This window comes from Pseudophryne corroboree, chromosome 5, assembly GCF_028390025.1.
Source record: "Pseudophryne corroboree isolate aPseCor3 chromosome 5, aPseCor3.hap2, whole genome shotgun sequence".
NCBI lineage: Eukaryota > Metazoa > Chordata > Amphibia > Anura > Myobatrachidae > Pseudophryne > Pseudophryne corroboree.
Window position 1 is genome coordinate 140,922,890 of NC_086448.1, and position 24,494 is coordinate 140,947,383.

General features: G+C 47.4%; 1 protein-coding gene across 1 annotated transcript in view; it reads left to right on the top strand.

Moving 5' to 3' along the window:
- The window catches only part of LOC134927385 (ATP-dependent translocase ABCB1-like), a 943,310-nt gene that overhangs the window by 526,418 nt on the left and 392,398 nt on the right, over positions 1 to 24,494 (top strand). The window contains exon 15 of the mRNA XM_063921755.1: positions 2,583 to 2,660. Coding sequence (XP_063777825.1) covers positions 2,583 to 2,660 — 78 coding nt within the window. The remainder of the gene's footprint in view (positions 1 to 2,582; positions 2,661 to 24,494) is intronic.

Sequence of the window (24,494 nt, forward strand, 5' to 3'; positions counted from 1 at the left end):
CTTCAGGAGATGCTCACGGAAGATCCATGGCCTCTACCTCTAAGACGGGACCTGCTTCAGCAGGGACCGTGTCTATTCCAAGACTTACAGCGGCTGCGTTTGACGGCATGGCGGTTGAACGCCGAATTCTAAGGGAAAAAGGCATTCCGGAAGAGGTCATTCCTACACTGGTAAAAGCCAGGAAGGAGGTGACTGCACAACATTATCACCGCATTTGGAGAAAATATGTTGCGTGGTGTGAGGCCAGGAAGGCCCCCACGGAGGAATTTCAACTGGGTCGATTCCTACATTTCCTGCAAACAGGATTGTCTATGGGCCTCAAATTGGGGTCCATTAATGTTCAAATTTCGGCCCTGTCGATTTTCTTGCAGAAAGAATTGGCTTCAGTTCCTGAAGTCCAGACTTTTGTAAAAGGAGTACTACATATACAGCCCCCGGTTGTGCCCCCAGTGGCTCCGTGGGACCTTAATGTAGTTTTGGATTTTCTCAAATCCCATTGGTTTGAGCCACTCAAATCGGTGGATTTGAAATATCTTACGTGGAAAGTAACCATGCTACTGGCCCTGGATTCAGCCAGGAGAGTATCAGAATTGGCGGCTTTATCGTATAAAAGCCCATATCTGATTTTCCATTCGGACAGGGCAGAACTGCGGACGCGTCCTCAGTTTCTGCCTAAGGTGGTGTCAGCGTTTCACCTGAACCAGCCTATTGTGGTGCCTGCGGCTACTAGCGATTTGGAGGATTCCAAGTTGCTGGACGTTGTCCGGGCATTGAAAATATATATTTCAAGGACGGCTGGAGTCAGAAAATCTGACTCGCTGTTTATACTGTATGCACCCAACAAGCTGGGTGCTCCTGCTTCTAAGCAGACGATTGCTCGTTGGATTTGTAGCACAATTCAACTTGCACATTCTGTGGCAGGCCTGCCACAGCCAAAATCTGTCAAGGCCCATTCCACAAGGAAGGTGGGCTCATCCTGGGCGGCTGCCGAGGGGTATCGGCATTACAACTCTGCCGAGCAGCTACGTGGTCGGGGGAGAATACGTTTGTAAAATTCTACAAATTTGATACCCTGGCTAAAGAGGACCTGGAGTTCTCTCATTTGGTGTTGCAGAGTCATCCGCACTCTCCCGCCCGTTTGGGAGCTTTGGTATAATCCCCATGGTCCTGACGGAGTCCCAGCATCCACTAGGACGTCAGAGAAAATAAGATTTTACTTACCGATAAATCTATTTCTCGTAGTCCGTAGTGGATGCTGGGCGCCCATCCCAAGTGCGGATTGTCTGTAATACTTGTACATAGTTATTGTTACAAAAAAATCGGGTTGTTATTGTTGTGAGCCGTCTGTTCAGAGGCTCCTACGTTTGTCATACTGTTAACTGGGTTCAGATCACAAGTTGTACGGTGTGATTGGTGTGGCTGGTATGAGTCTTACCCGGGATTCAAAATCCTTCCTTATTGTGTACGCTCGTCCGGGCACAGTATCCTAACTGAGGCTTGGAGGAGGGTCATAGGGGGAGGAGCCAGTGCACACCACCTGATCCTAAAGCTTTATTTTTGTGCCCTGTCTCCTGCGGAGCCGCTAATCCCCATGGTCCTGACGGAGTCCCAGCATCCACTACGGACTACGAGAAATAGATTTATCGGTAAGTAAAATCTTATTTTTTACGGTACGGACGATACGTGTTTGGAATTCTCTGCCTGAGGGAGTTGTAATGGCCAACTAAGTCCACACCTTTAAGAATGGGTTAGATAAATTCCTAATGGATAAGGATATCCAGGGTTACGGGGCATAGTCACGCCATATGGTTATTATAAAAAAGAGGCGTAAAACGTAACGTCAGTCATCAACATCAGTCAAAATTAATACAAAATAATCCTTCATAGGAGACCACAAATAGGTTAAACTCGATGGCCAATTGTCTTTTTTCAACCTTAGATACCATGTTACTATGTAACACACAACACCCAAATATAACTCTCTCTGCACATGTTATATCTGCCTCCCCTGCAGTGCACATGGTTTTTCAGAACTGCTAACAAAGTCGCTGCTGCAATCAACTCAGAATTAACCCCACCTGTTTCAAATTTGTTTAGCTTAGCTTTCCTCTTGTTTGTGTGTGCTGGTTCGGAATCTCACCACTATCCTTTTATATCCTTCTCTCAAAGTATGTCCATCCTTGGGCACAGTTTCAGAGACTGAGTCTGGTAGGAGGGGCATAGAGGGAGGAGCCAGTCCACACAAATTCTTAAAGTGCCCATGGCTCCTAGTGGACCCGTCTATACCCATGGTACTAAATGGATCCCCAGTATCCTCTACGGACTACAAGAAAAGGATTTACCGGTAGGTAATTAAAATCCTATTATATTATTTAGGTCCAGAACCTGATTAAGACCCAATGGGGCCCTAAGTAATTTCCAGGTTTTGGGCCCATCACCAATCCATCATTCAAAAAAGCCTATGGACAATCCATCTCTGTTTCGGTCATATGTATCTTCTTTTAGACATCTTATGTAACAAAATCATCTTTTAAATGAAGTTTGAATACACACATATTCATTGTGACTTTGTATTTCTTTAGGGGTTCATGTTTGGAAAGTCTGAAGAAAATTTAACCATGAGGCTGCGATCTCTTTCATTTAAGGCATTGCTCCGTCAGGTATTGTACAATTTTCCTAAAAGGGTAGTGGTAGTTATTATTGTAGTCACCCCGGCTATTTTGCTATGCATCCAGGGCCAGTGCAAGGTAATTTGGCACCCTAGGCAAAACTTATGCCTCCCCCTCACTCTCAGCAACCCTCCTGCCCTTACTCTGTCTTTCAGCAACCCCTCCTCACTGTCACTTAAACTGCCCACCCCTTACTTTCACTCAGCAACCCTCTCTCCATCACTCTGTGTCTCTCAATAACTGCCCCCCCAATCTGTGTCTCCAATAGCCCTCCTCACTCTGTGTCTCTCAGCAATCCTTCCCCCCGTTCGCTGGCAGCCGCTCTCTCTCACCTGTGTGTCTCTATGAGCCGCGGGCGCAGCTGTCAGTAATTTTGGATTCGCGCTGCACGGGTCATAGAAACATAGAATTTGTCGGCAGATAAGAACCACTTGGCCCATCTAGTCTGCCCCTTATTGTTTTTATTTTTTTATCACTAACCTTATTTAATCCTTATTTCTTTGTAAGGATATCCTTATGTCTATCCCATGCATGTTTAAATTGCTCTACTGTCTTAGCCTCTACCACCTCTGATGGGAGGCTATTCCACTTGTCCACTACCCTTTCTGTGAAATAATTTAAAGGGTCCTGCCTCCCAGCAACCTGGCAAAGCGGGAGGCAGCGGGCCTAGATACAGGTGTAAAGTGTGCGGTGGGCGGCGCTGTCCCCGAGCGTACCTGCCCGCATACTTGCGGCTCTAGTATCTACATTAGGGTGTGCCTGTACACACCAGGCATACCCCGTTTGCATGCCTATGAATCCACTGTATTCTCTGGGACAGCCTCAGCTGGCCACCCCTTCAAACTCCCCACCCATAGGCAGCTGCCTAAAACTGCCTGATGTAAGCGCCGGCCCTGTATACATCGCTTGTCAATAATCAAAAAACAACAAAGCAATGTGGAAATCAACTTAAATTACAAATGTATGAAACAATAGGTGCATTACAGAATATACTGTTTGCTGTGGGGGAGATTCTGCACAGAAACAAAGTCATCCTTTAAATGTAATTATCACATGGACCAACATAAATATTTTTACCCCATAACTATTTGGGTGATATGCCTGATTGGTGGTGCTCCCCATAGTCAGAGAACAAGTTTGCAAACTTTTATGAAGAAAAGTAGACTCTCTTTGTTGGGGCACTCGTCTTGTTATGTGTCTGTGTGTTAACATATAACTTTTAATGAAAAATACATTAAAATCTTGTCAAACTCGACTTCACAACCAAATTGCGGCAAATTACCATCGGAAAAAACACTGTCAAAATAACATTGGTACCAATGCAAATTACAAATTTACTAATCAATCGATTTACTAATCAATCAATTTAATAATCAATTTGCATCAAGATTGCAACACAATTCACAAAGGGGGTCATTCCGACCCGTTCGCTCACTGCGTTTTAACGCAGCAGAGCGAACGGGTCCCTGCTGCACATGCGCCGTAGTGCGCCTGCGCATGTGGGACGGCCGAAGGCTATAGCAGGACAGCGATCGCTTCTGCCTGATTGACATCGATGAGTGGGAGGGGGCGAAACGGCGGTGTTTGGTCGCCGTTTCGTAGGCGCGGTCCGGCCAATGCTGGCGTGGCCGGACCGAACCGGGGGTGGGCCACAACGGCTGCGTGATGTCATAAGCAGCCGCAGCAGGCCCGGGAGCGAGGAGTAGCTCCCGGCCAGCACGCTAAGCTGCGCTGGTCGGGAGCTACTCCTGAAGTACAAAGGCATCGCCGCTGTGCAATGCCTTTGCACTTCTGCGAGGGGGGGGCGGCACTGACATGCGGGGCGGACTAGCCCCGTGCTGGGCGTTCCCCAGCATGTCAGGAAAGATGATCGTAGCTGTGCTAAAGAACTGTGCATGCTTTTGTCTTTTAAGCGAATTAAAGGGTTCATTTTAGGGAAAAAATGTCATGGAGTCCCCCCTACCTAAAAGCATAACTAGCACCAGAGCTTTGTGAGATGGTCCTGGTTCAGGAAATATGGAGTGAAAATGGCGTGAAGGTCGCTTGAATTTCATTGAACTAGCACTGTGCTTTTGAGCCAGTCCTGGTGCTGAAAATATGGGAGAAAAAATGTGTAGTTGCCCCCCCCCTCCCCCTATTTTCCAGGGGGTATGGGTCGTTGGGTCAACCCAACTTAGGTCAACACTCATCAGGTCGACCACTGAAGGTCGACATTTCTATTAGGTCGACATTGTCATTAGGTCGACATGGGTGTTAAGTTGACATGTACTAGGTCGACAGGTGAAAAGGTCGACATGAGGTCTTTCACTGTTTTTGGTGTAGTTTTCTCCGTAAAGTGATGGGGAACCCATATTAGTGCACCGTGTCCTCTCGCATGGCTCGCTTCGCTTGCCATGCTTCGGGCAAGGTGCCATGCTCTGCTACCACTTTGCTCGGAACAGATTACCATTCCAAACGTAGTCCACATGTATCGTTAAGCATGAAAAATTTAAAAAATTGAAAAAAATTAGAAAAACTTATGTCCACCTTTTGATCTATCGACCTAATTCATGTCGACCTAGTTGCATTGTCGACCTTTAGTGGTCGACCTAATGAGTGTCGACCTAAGTTGTTTCGACCTACCGACCGTAACCCTTTGAGGGGGGTAATGCCACAACTAGGGGACAAACTTGACGGGTTTCCCCTGCCAAAGCATTTATCCCCCCTAACTAATCACCACAGCCCTGGGATTTCTCAAAATCCTTAATAAAAGGTCGCCTCTTCCTAGGCTAGGGTGAAGGACCACTCTAACCCCAACACCCCTGGGCGGTCGGTGCAGAGTTATTAGCAGTTGTGTAAAAGTTCAATTCATTTTATCTTTGACAGGTGGACTACAGGTACCATCAAGCCTCACCCATATGCCGGTACTTGGAGAACCACATGCACCAGCACGCAGGGCATCAACGGCCTGCTGATATCTACAGATGGGTCCACAGTTATTTTAGCTAGTTTGCTGCACTTAGGCACATGTTTATTAACATAAACCCTTCATCTATTGTTCTCAGCTTTAATACAATACAGAGAGAAACACAGCAGGGGATTAAGGGGGTAATTCTGAGATGACCGCAGCAGGAACTTTGTTAGCAGTTGGGCAAAACCATGGCCCTCATTCCGAGTTGTTCGCTCGCAAGCTGCTTTTAGCAGCTTTGCACACGCTAAGCCACTGCCTACTGGGAGTGAATCTTAGTTTATCAAAATTGCGAACGAAAGATTCTCTAAATTGCAAATAGAAATTTATTTGCAGTTTCTGAGTAGCTTGAGACTTACTCTGCCACTGCGATCAGTTCAGTGCTTGTCGTTCCTGGTTTGACGTCACAAACACACCCAGCGTTCGCCTAGACACTCCTCCGTTTCTTCAGCCACTACCGCGTTTTTCCCAGAAACGGTAGCGTTTTTTCGCACACACCCATAAAACGGCCTGTTTCCGCCCAGAAACACCCACTTCCTGTCAATCACATTACGATCGCCTGAACGAAGAAAAAGCCGTGAGTAAAATACCTAACTGCATAGCATATTTACTTTGCGCATTCGGAAGTGCGAACATTGCGCATGCGCACTAAGCGAAAAATCGCTGCAATGCGAAAAAATTTAACGAGCGAACAACTCGGAATGACCACCCATGTGCACTGCAGGGGAGGCAGATATAACATGTGCAGAGAGAGTTAGATTTGGGTGTGGTGTGTTCAATCTGTACTTTAAATTGCTGTTTAAAAATAAAGCAGCCATTATTTACCCTGCACAGAAACAAAATAACCCACCCAAATCTAACTCTCTCTGCACATGTTATATGTGCCCCCCCCCTGCAATGCACATGGTTTTGCCCAACTGCTAACAAAGTTCCTGCTGCGATCAACTCAGAACATACTTGCCTACCTGACCCTCTCCATGAGGGAGAAAATGCTCTGCTCCTGAACTTTCCTGGTAATGTATAATTGCCATCACCTGTAGTGAGCTAGTTAATTGATAAGAAAGGTGTTTTACCACAGGTGATGGCAATCATACATTACCAGGAAAGTCCAGGAACAGAGCATTTTCTCCCTCATGGAAAGGGTCAGGTAGGCAAGTATGACTCAGAATTACCCCTAAATCATTACAGCAGGGGATTAAGGGGAACATTTACTAAAACAGTGATAAGAGTGGAGAAGTGAGCCAGTGGAGAAGTGGCCCCATCAACCAATCAGCAGCTCTGTATCATTTTATAGCAGGGCTGGCCAAACCTGTCCTCGAGATCTACCAACAGTTCATGTTTTCCAGGCCTCCTGGAGATCTATAGAATTGTCAGTTTGGAATGAATGCAGCACATCTTAATTAGTAATGACTACACCTGTGCACCAGCTAGGTGGTCTGGAAAATGTGAACTGTTGGTAGATCTGGGGGACTGGTTTGGCCAGCTCTGTTTTATAGTATGCAAATTATAGATGTTACTTCTGTACTGATTGGTTGCCATGGGCAACTTCTCCACTGGCTTCTCTGCTCTTATCACTGCTTAGTAAATGTCCCCCTAAATCTGACTGCCCAGTCTCGGTTAATCCTATTAAAGGTCAAGATAAACGTGGACCCATCTGTATAGTCCCTCTGTAAAAGAAATCTAAAATAACCACAGGAGACACACACTGTAGACAGCACAACTTTAATACACTTACTCACACTCACATACAGATGTAGCCATGGTTATCTTTACTGCATCTCGGCATGTTGCATGGCGCGCCTGGCTGTGACTATTCGTAGCCGACAATCCATGCTTGCCTACCTGACCCTCTCCATGAGGGAGAAAATGGTCTGTTCCTGGACTTTCCTGGTAATGTATGATTGCCATCACCTGTGGTGAGCTAGGTAATTGATAAGAAAGGTGTTTCACCACAGGTGAACGCAATCATACATTACCAGGAAAGTCCAGGAACAGACCATTTTCTCCCTCATGGAGAGGGTCAGGTAGGCAAGTATGCGACAATCTCTCCATTAAATCTATGAGGTGTTCTGTCCATTAACATGAGTTCTGTCACTTGCAGAGCTGCCAGACAAGCAGCAGCCGCTAACATGGGAACAAGCCAATGATTGTGAGCGCCCTGACTGCTAATTAACAGCAGCCTGGTTCTTCAAGCACCGGCATGCGCAGGAGGCTTGCTAGGACCTGTAGTCCTGCAAGACACATTAATAATCTAACTTTCTCTGACGTCCTAGTGGATGCTGGGAACTCCGTAAGGACCATGGAGGATAGCGGCTCCGCAGGAGACTGGGCACAAAAGTAAAGCTTTAGGACTAGCTGGTGTGCACTGGCTCCTCCCCCTATGACCCTCCTCCAAGCCTCAGTTAGATTTTTGTGCCCGAACGAGAAGGGTGCACACTAGGTGGCTCTCCTGAGCTGCTTAGTGAAAAGTTTAGTTTTAGGTTTTTTATTTTCAGTGAGACCTGCTGGCAACAGGCTCACTGCATCGAGGGACTAAGGGGAGAAGAAGCGAACTCACCTGCGTGCAGAGTGGATTGGGCTTCTTAGGCTACTGGACACCATTAGCTCCAGAGGGATCGAACACAGGCCCAGCCATGGAGTCCGGTCCCAGAGCCGCGCCGCCGGCCCCCTTACAGAGCCAGAAGCAAGAAGAGGTCCGGAAAATCGGCGGCAGAAGACATCCTGTCTTCACAAAGGTAGCGCACAGCACTGCAGCTGTGCGCCATTGCTCCTCAGTACACTTTGGTCACTGAGGGTGCAGGGCGCTAGGGGGGGGCGCCCTGAGCAGCAATAAAAACACCTTGGCTGGCGAAAATACATCACATATAGCCCTCAGGGCTATATGGATGAATTTTAACCCCTGCCAGATTACACTGAAAAGCGGGAGAAAAGGCCGCCGAGAAGGGGGCGGAGCCTATCTCCTCAGCACACTGGCGCAATTTTCCCTCACAGCTCCGTTGGAGGGAAGCTCCCTGGCTCTCCCCTGCAGTCACTACACTACAGAAAGGGTTAAAAAAGAGAGGGGGGCACTAATTAGGCGCAGTATTAACTATACAGCAGCTATAAGGGGAAAAACACTTATATAAGGTTATCCCTGTATATATATAGCGCTCTGGTGTGTGCTGGCAAACTCTCCCTCTGTCTCCCCAAAGGGCTAGTGGGGTCCTGTCCTCTATCAGAGCATTCCCTGTGTGTGTGCTGTGTGTCGGTACTTTGGTGTCGACATGTATGAGGAGGAAAATTATGTGGAGGCGGAGCAAATTCCCTGTAATAGTGATGTCTCCCCCTGGGGGGTCGACACCTGAGTGGATGAACTGTTGGAAGGAATTACGTGACAGTGTCAGCTCTTTACAAAAGACAGTTGATGACATGAGACAGCCGGCTACTCAGCTTGTGCCTGTCCAGACGTCTCGTAGGCCGTCAGGGGCTCTAAAGCGCCCGTTACCTCAGATGGCAGATACAGACGTCGACACGGATACTGACTCCAGTGTCGACGGTGAAGAGACAAACGTGACTTCCAGTAGGGCCACAAGTTACATGATTGAGGCAATGAAAAATGTTTTACACATTTCTGTTAATACAAGTACCACTAAAAAGGGTATTATGTTCGGTGAGAAAAAACTACCTGTAGTTTTTCCTGAATCTGAGGAATTAAATGAAGTGTGTGATGAAGCGTGGGTTTCCCCCGATAAAAAACTTATAATTTCTAAAAAATTATTGGCATTATATCCTTTCCCGCCAGAGGTTAGGGTGCGTTGGGAAACACCCCCTAGGGTGAATAAAGCGCTCACACGCTTGTCAAAACAGGTGGCTCTAACCTCTCCTGAGACGGCCGCCCTTAAGGATCCTGCTGATAGAAAGCAGGAGAATATCCTAAAATGTATTTACACACATACTGGTGTTATACTGCGACCAGCAATCGCCTCAGCCTGGATGTGCAGTGCTGGGTTAGCGTGGTCGGATTCCCTGACTGAAAATATTGATACCCTAGATAGGGACAGTATATTACTGACTATAGAGCATTTAAAAGATGCATTTCTATATATGCGTGTTGCACAGCGGGATATTTGCCGACTGGCATCAAGAGTAAGTGCGCTGTCCATTTCTACCAGAAAAGGGTTATGGACACGACAGTGGTCAGGTGATGCGGATACCAAACGGCATATGGAAGTATTGCCTTATAAAGGGGAGGAGTTATTTGGGGTAGGTCTTTCAGACCTGGTGGCCACGGCAACAGCTGGGAAATCCACGTTTTTACCCCCGGTCGCCTCTCAACATAAGGGCAAGCGGGCAAAAGGTTCCTCTTTTCTGCCCCGTGGCAGAGGGAGAGGAATAAGGCTGCAGCAAACAGCTAGTTACCAGGAACAGAAGCCCTCTCCCGCTTCTGCCAAGTCCTCAGCATGACGCTGGGGCTTTACAAGCGGACTCAGGCACGGTGGGTGCCTGTCTCAAGAATTTCAGCGCGCAGTGGGCTCACTCGCAAGTAGACCCCTGGATCCTTCAGGTGATATCTCAGGGGTACAAATTGGAATTCGAGACGTCTCCCCCTCGCCGTTTCCTAAAGTCTGTTTTACCGACGTCTCCCTCCGACAGGGAGCCAGTATTGGAAGCCAGTCACAAGCTGTATTCCCAGCAGGTGATAATCAAGGTACCCCTCCTGCAACAGGGAAAGGGGTATTATTCCACACTGTTCGTGGTACCGAAGCTGGACGGCTCGGTGAGACCGATTTTAAATCTAAATCTTTGAACACTTACATACAGAGGTTCAAATTCAAGATGGAGTCACTCAGAGTGGTGATTGCGAACCTGGAAGAAGGGGACTATATGGTGTCTCTGGACATCAAGGATGCTTACCTTCATGTCCCAATTTACCCTTCTCACCAAGGGTACCTCAGGTTTGTGGTACAGAACTGTCACTATCAGTTTCAGACGCTGCCGTTTGGATTGTCCACGGCACCCCGGGTCTTTACCAAGGTAATGGCCGAAATGATGATACTCCTTCGAAGGAAGGGAGTTTTAGTTATCCCTTACTTGGACGATCTCCTGATAAGGGCAAGATCCAGGGAACAGTTGGAGGTCGGAGTAGCACTATCTCAGGTAGTGTTGCGGCAGCATGGTTGGATTCTCAATATTACAAAATCGCAGCTGATTCCGACGACTCGTCTTCTGTTCCTAGTGATGATCCTGGACACAGTCCAGAAAAAGGTGTTTCTACCGGAGGAGAAAGCCAGGGAGTTATCCGAGCTAGTCAGGAACCTCCTAAAACCGAGCCAGGTCTCAGTGCATCAATGCACAAGGGTCCTGGGGAAAATGGTGGCTTCCTACGAAGCAATCCCATTCGGCAGATTCCACGCAAGAACTTTCCAGCGGGACCTGCTGGACAAATGGTCCGCGTCGCATCTTCAGATGCATCAGCGGATAACCCTGTCACCAAGGACAAGGGTGTCTCTCCTGTGGTGGTTGCAGAGTGCTCATCTTCTAAAGGGCCGCAGATTCGGCATTCAGGACTGGGTCCTGGTGACTACGGATGCCAGCCTGCGAGGCTGGGGAGCAGTCACACAGGGAAGGAATTTCCAGGGCTTATGGTCAAGCCTGGAGACATCACTTCACATAAATATCCTGGAGCTAAGGGCCATTTACAATGCTCTAAGCTTAGCAAGACCTCTGCTTCAAGGTCAGCCGGTGTTGATCCAGTCGGACAACATCACGGCAGTCGCCCACGTAAACAGACAGGGCGGCACAAGAAGCAGGAGGGCAATGGCAGAAGCTGCAAGGATTCTTCGCTGGGCGGAAAATAATGTGATAGCACTGTCAGCAGTGTTCATTCCGGGAGTGGACAACTGGGAAGCAGACTTCCTCAGCAGGCACGACCTCCACCCGGGAGAGTGGGGACTTCATCCAGAAGTCTTCCACATGATTGTAAACCGTTGGGAAAAACAAAAGGTGGACATGATGGCGTCCCGCCTCAACAAAAAACTGGACAGGTATTGCGCCAGGTCAAGGGACCCTCAGGCAATAGCTATGGACGCTCTGGTAACGCCGTGGGTGTACCAGTCAGTGTATGTGTTCCCTCCTCTGCCGCTCATACCCAAGCTACTGAGAATTATACGACGGAGAGGAGTAAGAACTATACTCGTGGCTCCGGATTGGCCAAGAAGGACTTTGTACCCGGAACTTCAAGAGATGCTCACGGAGGATCCGTGGCCTCTACCTCTAAGAAGGGACCTGCTCCAGCAAGGACCCTGTCTGTTCCAAGACTTACCGCGGCTGTGTTTGACGGCATGGCGGTTGAACGCCGGATCCTGAAGGAAAAAGGCATTCCGGATGAAGTCATTCCTACCCTGATCAAAGCCAGGAAGGATGTAACCGCATAACATTATCACCGCATTTGGCGAAAAGGAAGGAATTTCAACTGGGTCGATTCCTACATTTCCTGCAAACAGGAGTGTCTATGGGCCTGAAATTGGGGTCCATTAAGGTTCAAATTTCGGCCCTGTCAATTTTCTTCCAGAAAGAACTAGCTTCAGTCCCTGAAGTTCAGACGTTTGTAAAAGGGGTACTGCATATACAGCCTCCTTTTGTGCCTCCAGTGGCACCTTGGGATCTCAATGTAGTTTTGGGGTTCCTAAAGTCACATTGGTTTGAACCACTTAAATCTGTGGATTTGAAATATCTCACATGGAAAGTGGTCATGCTATTGGCCCTGGCCTCGGCCAGGCGCGTGTCAGAATTGGCGGCTTTATCCTGTAAAAGCCCTTATCTGATTTTCCATTCGGACAGGGTGGAATTGAGGACTCATCCTCAGTTTCTCCCTAAGGTGGTTTCAGCGTTTCACTTGAACCAACCTATTGTGGTGCCTGCGGCTACTAGGGACTTGGAGGACTCCAAGTTGCTAGACGTTGTCAGGGCCCTGAAAATATATGTTTCCAGGACGGCTGGAGTCAGAAAATCTGACTCGTTGTTTATCCTGTATGCACCCAACAAGCTGGGTGCTCCTGCTTCTAAGCAGACTATTGCTCGTTGGATTTGTAGTACAATTTCAGCTTGCACATTCTGTGGCAGGCCTGCCACAGCCAAAATCTGAAATGCCCACTCCACAAGGAAGGTGGGCTCATCTTGGGCGGCTGCCCGAGGGGTCTCGGCTTTACAACTTTGCCGAGCAGCTACTTGGTCAGGAGCAAATATGTTTACAAAATTCTACAAATTTGATACCATGGCTGAGGAGGACCTGGAGTTCTCTCATTCGGTGCTGCAGAGTCATCCGCACTCTCCCGCCCGTTTGGTAGCTTTGGTATAATCCCCATGGTCCTTACGGAGTTCCCAGCATCCACTAGGACGTCCGAGAAAATAAGATTTTACTCACCGGTAAATCTATTTCTCGTAGTCCGTAGTGGATGCTGGGCGCCCATCCCAAGTGCGGATTATCTGCAATACTTGTACATAGTTATTGTTAACTAAATCGGGTTATTGTTGTTGTGAGCCATCTTTTCAGAGGCTCCTCTGTTATCATGCTGTTAACTGGGTTCAGATCACAAGTTGTACGGTGTGATTGGTGTGGCTGGTTTGAGTCTTACCCGGGATTCATAAATCCTTCCTTATTGTGTACGCTCGTCCGGGCACAGTATCCTAACTGAGGCTTGGAGGAGGGTCATAGGGGGAGGAGCCAGTGCACACCAGCTAGTCCTAAAGCTTTTACTTTTGTGCCCAGTCTCCTGCGGAGCCGCTATCCCCCATGGTCCTTACGGAGTTCCCAGCATCCACTACGGACTACGAGAAATAGATTTACCGGTGAGTAAAATCTTATTTTCATACTTTTTAACTGCTAAGGTGTGACGGGGATAGCCCAGGGCTTCACCCTAGCCCTGAGGGGATCCTCATGAGAGGGGACCCCTTTATTTGCAGGGTCCCAGTGGCAAACGCAGGATTTTCATGGGGGGGGGGGGGGGTTCCGTACAAGTGTTCGTGTGTGTGTATGTGTATATATACATATATATATATATATATATATATATATATTTATTTGTACACGAACACACACACACACATATATATATATATATATATATAGATATATATAGATATATAAAATATACCATCACTTACAGCACACTGCACAAGCAGTGTGTGTATATATATATATATATATATACACATACATACACACACACACACACACACACACACACACACACACACAGTACATAGACATACAACACACACACACACACACTGTACAGTAGCATACATGCATGCAAAGCATACATACATCATGCTTACCTACTTTGCTGCATCCCCCTCCGGGAGGAGGCAGCGTTGTAGGTGTATGGGGGGGCGTGGCCGGCAGCAGGACAGGCGGGTCGGGGGCGTGGCCGGCAGCAGGATAGGCGGTCCGGGGGCGTTCCGTCACGGTCGCGCCATCGTGACTCTGCCCCCTGCTGTGCAGTGCCGAGAAAAGAGGCACTGCATAGCGGGGGGCGGAGCTACGGTGACGCGATTCAGCGCGAATCGCGTCATCGGACCCCCTCGGACCGCCCGCTTGTTCTCTGTTGCGGGAGGCCGAGGGGGAAAGCGGGAGGCTTGCCCACCTTTCCGGGGGGCCGGGAGGGTCACCCGATTTTCGGGAGCCTCCCGGCCATTCCGGGGAGGGTAGGCAAGTATGACATACATGCAAACAGCATACATACATAGCATACATGCACACAACATACATACATACATACATACATACATACCTCCCAACATGACCCTCTCCAGGAGGGACAGAATGCTCTGCTCCTGGACTTCCCTATTAATGTATGATTGCCATCACCTGTGCTAAAACACCTTTCTTATCCATTAACCTGTTCAACACAGGTGACAGCTATCATAAATTAAGATAAAAGTCCAGAAGCAGAGCATTGTATCCCTCCTGGAGAGGGTAATGTTGGGAGGTATGCAAACAGCGTACATTCACACAAACAGCATACATGCATACATACATACATACATACATACACATAGCACACATTCATGCACATACAGTATACATACATGGAAACTGCATACATACACAGTACACACACAGTACACATGCACACAGCATATATACACAGTATACCCACACATACATACATACATACATGCATAAACACATAGTATACATGCAACCCACATACATACATGCATACATACATACACACACATAATATACATGCACACAGCATACAAACACCTATTAACAGGAAACACAGTCCCTCATCTCTGCACCTATATACATGTTAGTCACACAAACAGTGCTGTCTGGGTGAGGTTCATGCTGTACTAATTACAGCAGCAATTCATGTTAGAGTGCCCCTCCTTTACCTCCTGACATACTGTACAGTATGTAAGAGACATACCTGGCTGCTGCAGATTCACTGTGATTGCTGAACACATCCGTTGCCTCACTCGACTGTTTCAAACAAGCCCCGTGTATTGCCAGTGCCTGAGAGGAGCCGCTCGCTTCGCTGCAGCTCCACCTACAGGCAGCCAGCAGCTAGCTTCTCACTGTCATACGGACAGTGTATGGACCCGAAGAGGAGCCTCTCCCTCTAAAAACATAACAAATTGTCCGCCAGCGGGGTTTCTAGGCACTCGGAAACCCCTCCTGCGTGCGCGTGTGGGTCCCCACATTCTGAGGAATCCCAAGGCTAGGATGACTAGATGGAGTTGATGAATGCCTTGGCTAGGGGACCCTGTGATGTGTGTCCCCTGGCTGTGGTCCTGGAAATTCGGGGGACCCCATGCATTTTTCCCCTGTATTTCCAGCACCAGGACCAGCTCATACAGCCCATTGCAGGTTATGGTTTTGGGTGGGGGAGGGAGCACGCCTTTTTTTTCCTAAAATGAACCCTTTAATTCGATTAAAATTTAAACGCCTGCACGGATCTCACTGATATGTGCAGGCTTTGCAATAAATACGCTGATTTTCGCAGCTAAATTCACACCTCCCAATGGCCCTCATTCCGAGTTGATCGCTCGCTAGCTGCCTTTAGCAGCAGTGCACATGCTAGGCCGCCGCCCTCTGGGAGTGTATCTTAACTTAGCAGAAGTGCGACCGAAAGGTTAGCAGAAATGCTTGAAAAAAAATTTCATGTACTTACTCCTACTCTTACTTTGCGATCACTTCAGTCAGTTTAGTTCCTGCGTTAGTTCCTGTGTTGACATCACAAACACGCCCTACGTTCGGCGAGCCACTCCTCCGTTTCCCCAGGCATGCCTGCGTTTTTACCTGTCACGCCTGCATTTTTTAGCACACTCCCTGAAAACGGCCAGTTACCAACCAGAAACACCCACTTCCTGTCAATCACTCACCAATCAACAGAGCGACAGAAAAGCGTTGCTCGACCTTGTGTGAAAGTATTTCGCGCGTGCATACTGCGGCCCATACACATGCACAGAAATGCCGATTTTTAGCATTATCGCTGTGCTGTGAACAACGGCAGTTAGCAATCAACTCGGAATGACCCCCAACATGCAACAACATGATTCCTGTCACCATCGGACAACGCGATTTGCCCCAACATGACTGTTGGTAAATGTGCGATTTGTGGTGCAATTCATAAATACATCGGTGTACATGTGTCTTAGTAATAAATCAATTTTACACCATGTGACCAAGTCCCATAAGAAATCCACTCATTCAATTATGAAGTAGTTGCTTATATAAATAAACCACCTTCAATATTATGAGCTCGCAAAAATACATAGCTGCTGGATTCCGAAAACACTGCCCCTGGTGGATGCCTCAATATTGCATCTATGAACCATAAAATCCAAAGGAAAAGATAATGTTGCACCTTATAAGGCAAAATATGGGCTAAGTAGGGGGATGGGGCTTCAAGAGAAGGGGATGGGGCTTTGGAGGAGGGGCGGAGCTTCACATCCCAACCGCTTTTCGTGACTCTAGGGGTTCGGGAGATGCGAGCTGCCCCCGGGGAGTGCAGTGTCGGCTCCTACACAGTGACAGGAGCCGAGTACTGCACATAATGTTACAGTGCAGCATTGGTGTCACTCCTCGGCGGATGACACCAGGGTGCCGGCCGCACCCAGGGCCGGTGCAAGGTTTCTTGGCACCCTAGGCAAAACTTCTGCCTACTGCCCCTTCCCCCTACCCACCCTTCAGATGAAAGGTATGCTGCTCTCGCCCCCTCCCCCCTACTCTGTTAAAAGTTTGCTGTTCTATCCCCCCGATCATCTGTGTACATGGTGCTGCTCATCCCCCCAGACTGTGTACATGCCTGCTCCCCATCTCCCCCCTCACCACACTGCTGCTCTCGCCCTCTTTCCTTATCAATGCAGAGAATGCACTGTGCAGCCACCTTACCTGCAGGCTGCAGTGCAGAGTTGGGACAGAGTAGTCTAATACCGCATTCAGATCGCAAATGCCGGATCCCACCCGGTAAAAGAAATGTGTCCTTACCGGGTGGGATCCGGCATTTGCGCTCCTTTGCTGGCTTTCCGACCCGGCAATATACCGGGTCGGTTGCCATAGCAGCGGGGGGGCCCAGCAGCAGCAGGGGCGGGGAGGGAGGCGGCGCTGGGAGATGAGCTCATCTCCTGCTCCGCCTCTCCCTATGCTGTGAATGGGAACCGTGTCGCATAGACGCGGCTCCCATTCAAACTGCATCTGACCCAGTATTCAACCCGGGTATAATCCTTCTTTTATAACGGGTTGAATTACCGGGTCAGACAACCCGCTAATTCTTGGGGTCGATCCTGGGTTATTTGTGCGATGTGAAAGAGGTATGTGAAAGAGCCTGGAATGAAGAGCAGCGCTGCATGTCACCCCCAGCCAGGACTCCAGGAACTGTCAAAGTTACTGCCTGTGCCAGGTGGAGGTGGAGCTGGAGGCAGCAATACGGGAGCTTAGCAGTCACGGCTACTGTAATATATGAGTTCTGGGGGATTGCAGCGGCTAGGGAAAGTAGGACCATGCAACCTTTTTCAGGCAGCTGTAACAGGCCGCCCCCTCAGGTCCCGGCGCCCCTAGGCAGCTGCCTAAAGCTGCCTAGTGGAAGCTTCGGCCCTGGCCGCACCCCTGCAATCCTCTTGTGACACCGCTCTGTTAATCTCCTGTTTCTGCTTCCCACTTGTGTGCTACGATAGCAGTGAACAGGTGAGTGAGAGTGCATGGTGATATAATCAACTCTGAAGGAGAAGAGATTGAATCTGCTTAAGGAGGAACATGCACTTATGTCAACTCTGTTGGTAAAAACCAGTACAAGGAAGTACACTGAGTAGCCCCACAATGAGAGTCCAATGTCAGAAAACAATATAGATAGTAAATATTACAGCAGGCAGCTGTATCAAGTGTAGAGCATCATAAGATTGTATACATTGTGGAGAATATAGATAATCAGTCTAATGGTTTATATTGCAGTATTGTAGGCATCCACCAGGGGCAGTGTTTTATGTAATCTTGATGCTACAGCAGCGGTGCAAGTATGTGGGAACGCTCGGGTACGGAGTACCCATAAGAACTTGGCAGCAGGTACGCAGTACCACCTGCCACACACTTTGCCATTACAACAATTATAATGTGCCACAAAGCAACAAGACCATGGTGCTTGGCAGCATGACAGCTCCTCCCACTTTGTCATGGTTACTGGGAGTGCGAAAGTGGCTGTATTTTCCTGTTATAATGGAGGCAATACTATATATTGTTATTAAACTGGGGACATTACTGTATATTTCTATTATACTGGAGGCAATACTATGTATTTCTATTATACTGGAGGCATTGCTATGTATCTTTAGCCTTACCTCTAGATTTCCCTCCCAAATAAGGGGCTGTCATGTGGCCACGCAGCTAGTGTCATGTAGCCACTCCCACTAGAGCATGTGACCACACACCCTTACACACATAACCACGCCCATTTTCGGCACTCAGTACCACTAAGAAAATATTTCTACTTGCACCACTGCGCTACAGTATATATTTGTGTGGCCTTATAACATTGAAGGTGGTTTATTTATAAAAGGAACTACCTTAATTGAGTCAGTGAATTACTTATGGTACTATGGGGTAATTGTATTATAGCGGCACTGATTGTGCTACTATAATACTTCCTACTTCGTCTCACTACTGAGGCAAAGCAGGAAGGGACATCGACAAGATGTATAAACATCTTGTCTGCCAGCTGGGAGAGCGAAAGCTCCCTTCTCCAGTGATGCCCCCCCTGAGCACACAGCAGTGCTTAGTGCTGATGCGCTGTGTCTGCATGTCCATCTGTCTCCTCTGCGCAAGCGTGGGTTCTCGCTACTCGTGCGAGATCCCCTGTGCATTCCAGAGCCAGCATCCACCACAGTCAGGGACAGCCCTGTCCCTGATGTGAAGATAGGGCATCGCCACCTGCAGCTGTCGAAATTGATAGCTGTTGGTGTTGGAACAGTCAGCAGCTGCACCCTCATATATGCCTGCTATCGGCCTACTAGCTTTTAGCGCCGATATATCACTGAGCCGGCACCGCAGTTGTCATACATGGGGGAGAATCGGTATCAGTGCATATAACATGCACTAATACTGCTTCTCCCCCATAACAGAGGGTAATACATTTACCCCTACGCCACATGGTGTAAAACTGATTTATAGCTAAGTTATATGTTGGAGATATGACACACCAATGTATTTATGTAAGTGTAAAACATTTTTATATAAAAGCCTTCAAGGTACAGACCAGGAGTGAAATATGAGAAACTATGGGGACCTCAATGTTCTCATTGTATTAACCACGTGCCTGGCATGGTTGCATCAGATGTCTCCACAAAGCAAATGCTTTATCTGATATGGTCACTGCACAGGATGCGACCAGTCAGATACAGAGCGTGTGCAGCTGCAGGGAAGAGAAACTTCTCGCAGCTGCCACTATCAGGGGGACTGGGAGTTCCCCCTGCTTCTCTACACCATGCCCCAGTGTTTGTGGTGCTGCAGATCAATGCTGATTGGCCAGCACAACAGGACCCCCCACCCGGTGGCTGAAGACAATAGAAGCCGCTGGGGAAGTGTAAATTAACCCACCGATCAGCCAGCACAGCAGGAACCCCCACTCGGCAGCTGCAGACAATAGAAGCCTCTGGGGAAGTGTAAATTAACGCATTTCTCACCCTTTAGCACAAACTATGTTTAAAATAGTGCATATCTCTGTTATTCCCCTATTTCTCTTACGTCCAAGAGGATACTCGGTTTCCATTTAGTACCATGGGGTATAGGCAGGTCCACTAGGAGCCATGGCCACTTTAAGAATTTGATAGTGTGAGCTGGCTCCTCCCTCTATTGCCTTCTTACCAGACTCAGTTTAGAAAATGTACCTGGAGGAGCCGGTCACGCTTATGGAAGCTCATGAAGAGATTTCTGCATTTATTTTATATGTTTGTTATTTTCAAGCAGGGCTGGTTGTCACCAGCCTGCCTGCTTTGTGGGACTTAGGGGGGGGGAGCGGCCTAACCTCTTTAAGGGTTAAAGATCCCGGAGCACGCCGCCACCCCTAACAGAGCCAGAAGAATGAAGATTTGTGAGTACTAAACCGGCGTCCTGGCTAGCGGGTCACCGGCCATTATGGCGGTATGAGGGTACGGAGACACACGGCTTCTAACTGGGGCGGAATGCGTCTCCAGACACAGTACACAGCTGCGTCTCAGTACACTGTGCACAGTACCCACACTGGTAAAAACAGCCTTAAAACAGTTTTCTCTCAATTTTAAGCACTAAAAATTACCTCAGCCAGTATAAAAAAAGCGTGCAGACCGTGCGCCATTGAAGGGGCGGGGACTTCACTATGAGTGGATCCAGCAGCTCACCAGCGCCATTTTCCCTCTGCAGTGAACATAGATGCTGACTGACAGGGAAGCGCAGCTCCTCCAGAGAGACTCCAGATGACCTCAGCGGTACCAGGGGGTCATAGCGGTGGGGAGGGCAATTATTATCAGGGTACTTAGTCTGCGACTCAGCATTAGCGATAAGGGTGCAGTGGGGGCTGGCTCCAAATAACTCTGTGTCTCCCTGAAGGGCTCTTTGTCGGTTAATTGTGCTTAACCTTTTGGTGTGTGTGTTGTCACATTTACATTATGTCAGGCAAAGAGTGTTTTTCTTGTACAGCAGAGTGTTCCTCTTCACCAGGGGGCTCACTACTGGGTGCTCAGGGCAGTACACCTTCCCAGAATAGCGGGGCTGAACCAGAGTGGGTTAATTCCATTAAGGGAATGTTCTCAAATATTTCTACGAAATTATCCCACAATGATAAAGAGACGCAATACTTAAGACAGACTGTGGATATATTTATGAATAGAGACTCAGTCCCCAAACCAGCATCTCAATCCCCTCCCCAAAAACGATCTCTGGCCCATATCCTGCAGTATGACTCTGACACTGACAGGTCAGACATGGAGGAGGTTGAGGTTGAGGTGGATTTGGAGGGGGGGATGCTACTTTGTCACAGGGAATAGTGACTCTTATAGAGGCTATCATAGCTGTTCTGCAAATTCCTGATAAGGTGTCAGAGTGTGAGGAATCTTATTTTAATGTAAAAAAGAAGTCACTTTTCCTGCGAAAAAGGAATTGAATACCCTGTTTGAAGAACCGTGGGTTAATCCTGATAAGAAGTTTCAAATCCCTAAAAGGTTGCTTTCATCTTTTCCTTTTCCTCTGGAGGATAGGAAAAAAATGGGAAAATCCACCGATAGTGGACGCATCAGTCTATATGATATCACAAAAAATTGTATTGCCTGTCCGTGGTACAGCCTCCCTAAAAGAGACGGCTGATCATACAATTGAGATTACACTCAAATCATTGTACACAGCTGCTGGGGTGGCCCAGAGACCCACTATCATTATTATTATTATTATCCTTTATTTATATGGCGCCACAAGGGTTCCGCATCGCCCAATTACAGAGTACATATGCACATAATCAAAACAGGAAAACATTGACTTACAGTTGAAAACAATTTAGGACAAGTACAGGGTAACTAAGCATAACTACACCAGTAAATGACAGAGATAAGTTCCAGGTGGCCAAAAAACTGTGTGATTTGGATAGTTGAGAATTATTAAAGTAAGAAAAGGGTGAGCACATGAGGGAAGAGGGCCCTACTCATGAGAGCTTACATTCTAAGGGGCAGTCCAAGTGGGCACTATTGCATGTGCGTGGATCACAAAAGCCATTGCTAAATGGTCAGGTAACCTAATTGAGGGGTTAGATTCCTTGCCTAGGGGGGATGTTGTTTTACTCCTGCAGCATATACAGGACTCTTTAAACTTTAAAGTGGAAGCCATAAAAGAAATTGGCTTGCTTAATGCACGCACCACCGCTATGGCAGTGTCAGCACGCAGGTGCTTGTGGCTACGCCAGTGGACTGCTGATGCAGACTCCAGGAAAGGCGTGGAAGGCCTACCATTCACAGGAGAACCATTGTTTGGAAACAAACTAGACAAATGGATCTCAAAAGCTACTGTGGATAAGTCTACATATCTTCCTTCCGCAGCTCCCCCAGCCACGAAAGCTTATTCAGCTTCAAATTTACAGTCCTTTTGGACGGCCAAGTTTAAGGGCAAATCCAGAGGTGCTTCTAAGGCCTCCAGTGGCACAAGAGGTAAACCACACAAACCAGCAAATACAGGTGCTCAGGAGCAGAGCTCAGGCTTTGCTTCCTCAAAGCCTTCAGCATGATGGTGGACACGATGCCTGGATGACTGTCAGGTGGGAGCCCAACTAAAATTCTTCAGTCACATCTGGTCAAGTTCATGCCGGGATCCTGGGTCATAGATCATATTTCCCAGGGCTACAGACTGGAGTTCCACTGCATGCCATCCAAAAACTGTTCAGTTCCACCTCATCTGCACAACAAGGGGTACTATTCCAACTTGTTTGTAGTACCGAAACCAGACAGTTTGGTACGACCGATTCTGAACCTCAAGTCCTTGAACCCATTCTTAAGAGTGTTCAAGTTCAAGATGGATTCTCTGAGAGCGATGATCTCAGGTCTGAAGGAGGAGTAATTCCTTGTGTCTCTGGATATCAAGATGCGTACCTTCACATTACGATCTGGCCGCCTCATCAGGCTTATCTACAGTTTGCACTGCAGGTCTGACACTACCAGTTCCAGGCCCTGCCATTTGGTCTCTCCATAGCACCAAGGGTATTCACCAAAGTGATGGCAGAAATGATGTTTATACTCCGCAAGCTGAGTGAATATAATTCTGTACTTGGACGATCTTCTGATAAAGGCGCCATCCAGGGAGAACTAGAAAGGGTGTGCGGGTGTAGGGAGTTGGCGCTGGAATAGGGGTAGGGGGGGTAAAGCTGATGGTTCAGCTGGGAAATTATGGTTTTTAAGTGATGAAAATGGATACTTATCTGAGTGATTTTCGGTAAATTCCTGGTTCCTAAAGGGGAGATGTTTTTCCTCCAGAAACAATGGAATCGTATGACGTTATGGTATGAAAAACACAAATTAAAGATTTTTTGAGTTGGGAATCCTCAAATAAATAAAATAAGCGTTTTGTGATAATAAATATATGAATAAATTTCAGGTAAGGTGGACATACCTCAGGTACAAAAAGTGAGCGAGGTTAGAAGCATATAAAGGTTTCTTTTACATGCAAATGCTGGAATTAACAGCGTACCTAACTTACAATAAAAGATAGAGGTATAAACACATCAAGGTATCTTTGTGAGCTAGGCTGCGTACCGGTAATCACTAGAAGAAGCATGTTCCGTCTGCACATCAAGGTATCTTTATCCAAACAGCGTTCTTATTAGGCCACTCATATATAAAAAAGGGATTTATTGGATAAAAACAAGTAAAAGGTTTACACACAGAGGGAGTGTTGAACACGAGGAAGGAGAGCTGCCAGACAGGGGAACCTGCAAGACCATCTAAAAACCAGTCTGCATGGCCCGGTACCAATGGGGCTTAAAGGTGAATCAAGAAGGTCGTACCTTTCCCCTGCCGTGCAGGTGGCAGTCCAAGTGGGCAAGAATCCTCCTCCCATCCAACGCGTTTAGAGATAACTCTCTTTGTCAAGGCTGGTAATCCATTCCAAATGATGCATATTTATAGTGAATACACGAGTATCCTCCAAATACGTCTCTTCCGGTTCTGGAACTGACTGGAAGTGGGAGTCCATTATGAAAAGGCTATCTTTTAGCTATATTACAGTGTCCTAAAGTTTATGCCAATATCTCTTAGGCTATGCTGTTTTCATTCTGTCTAAATGGTGATGGTAGAAGAGTCAGAATGCACAGTATTAAGATATTTTCGATCGCGGTCGGAAGTGGCCGCCGAGCATTGTGGGAAACGTAGTTCACAGAGGTGCCCGGAAGTTCCGTCGGCGGCTTAGAGTGTGCCGCGGCCGGAAGTTGTCCTCCAGCTTTGTAGAGGATGCAGCTGTAATTAACAGGAAGGCATTTGACCGGAAGTGGCCCTTGAGACTTATGGGAGATGTAGTCTCAAAGTGGAATCTTTGTTCAGCACTGTGAACAAGTTCCTTGTAAACTTGAAAGACAAAAGGGCTTCTCTGTACCTTTTGTTCAAATGGTCTTCTTCACATAACAATAAATTAAACTGTAGAGAAAAAAAGCATAAGAGAAAAAGGACAAAAAGCAAGAAATTGACAAAAATGGTGACACATTGTGCCCAAATTAAAATCTTAAAATCTTAAGCTGAGAAGATATTTTTATAAGGTTGATAGGTGGGTTTAATAAATTTAAAGAAACCATTTGAGTTCGAAATCATGGTTAAGTCCCTGTGAACTTAACGTCTTTAACTCAAAAATAGTGCGCATTTCTGTTTGTGCCAACTTCTATTCTATATTTTTGTCT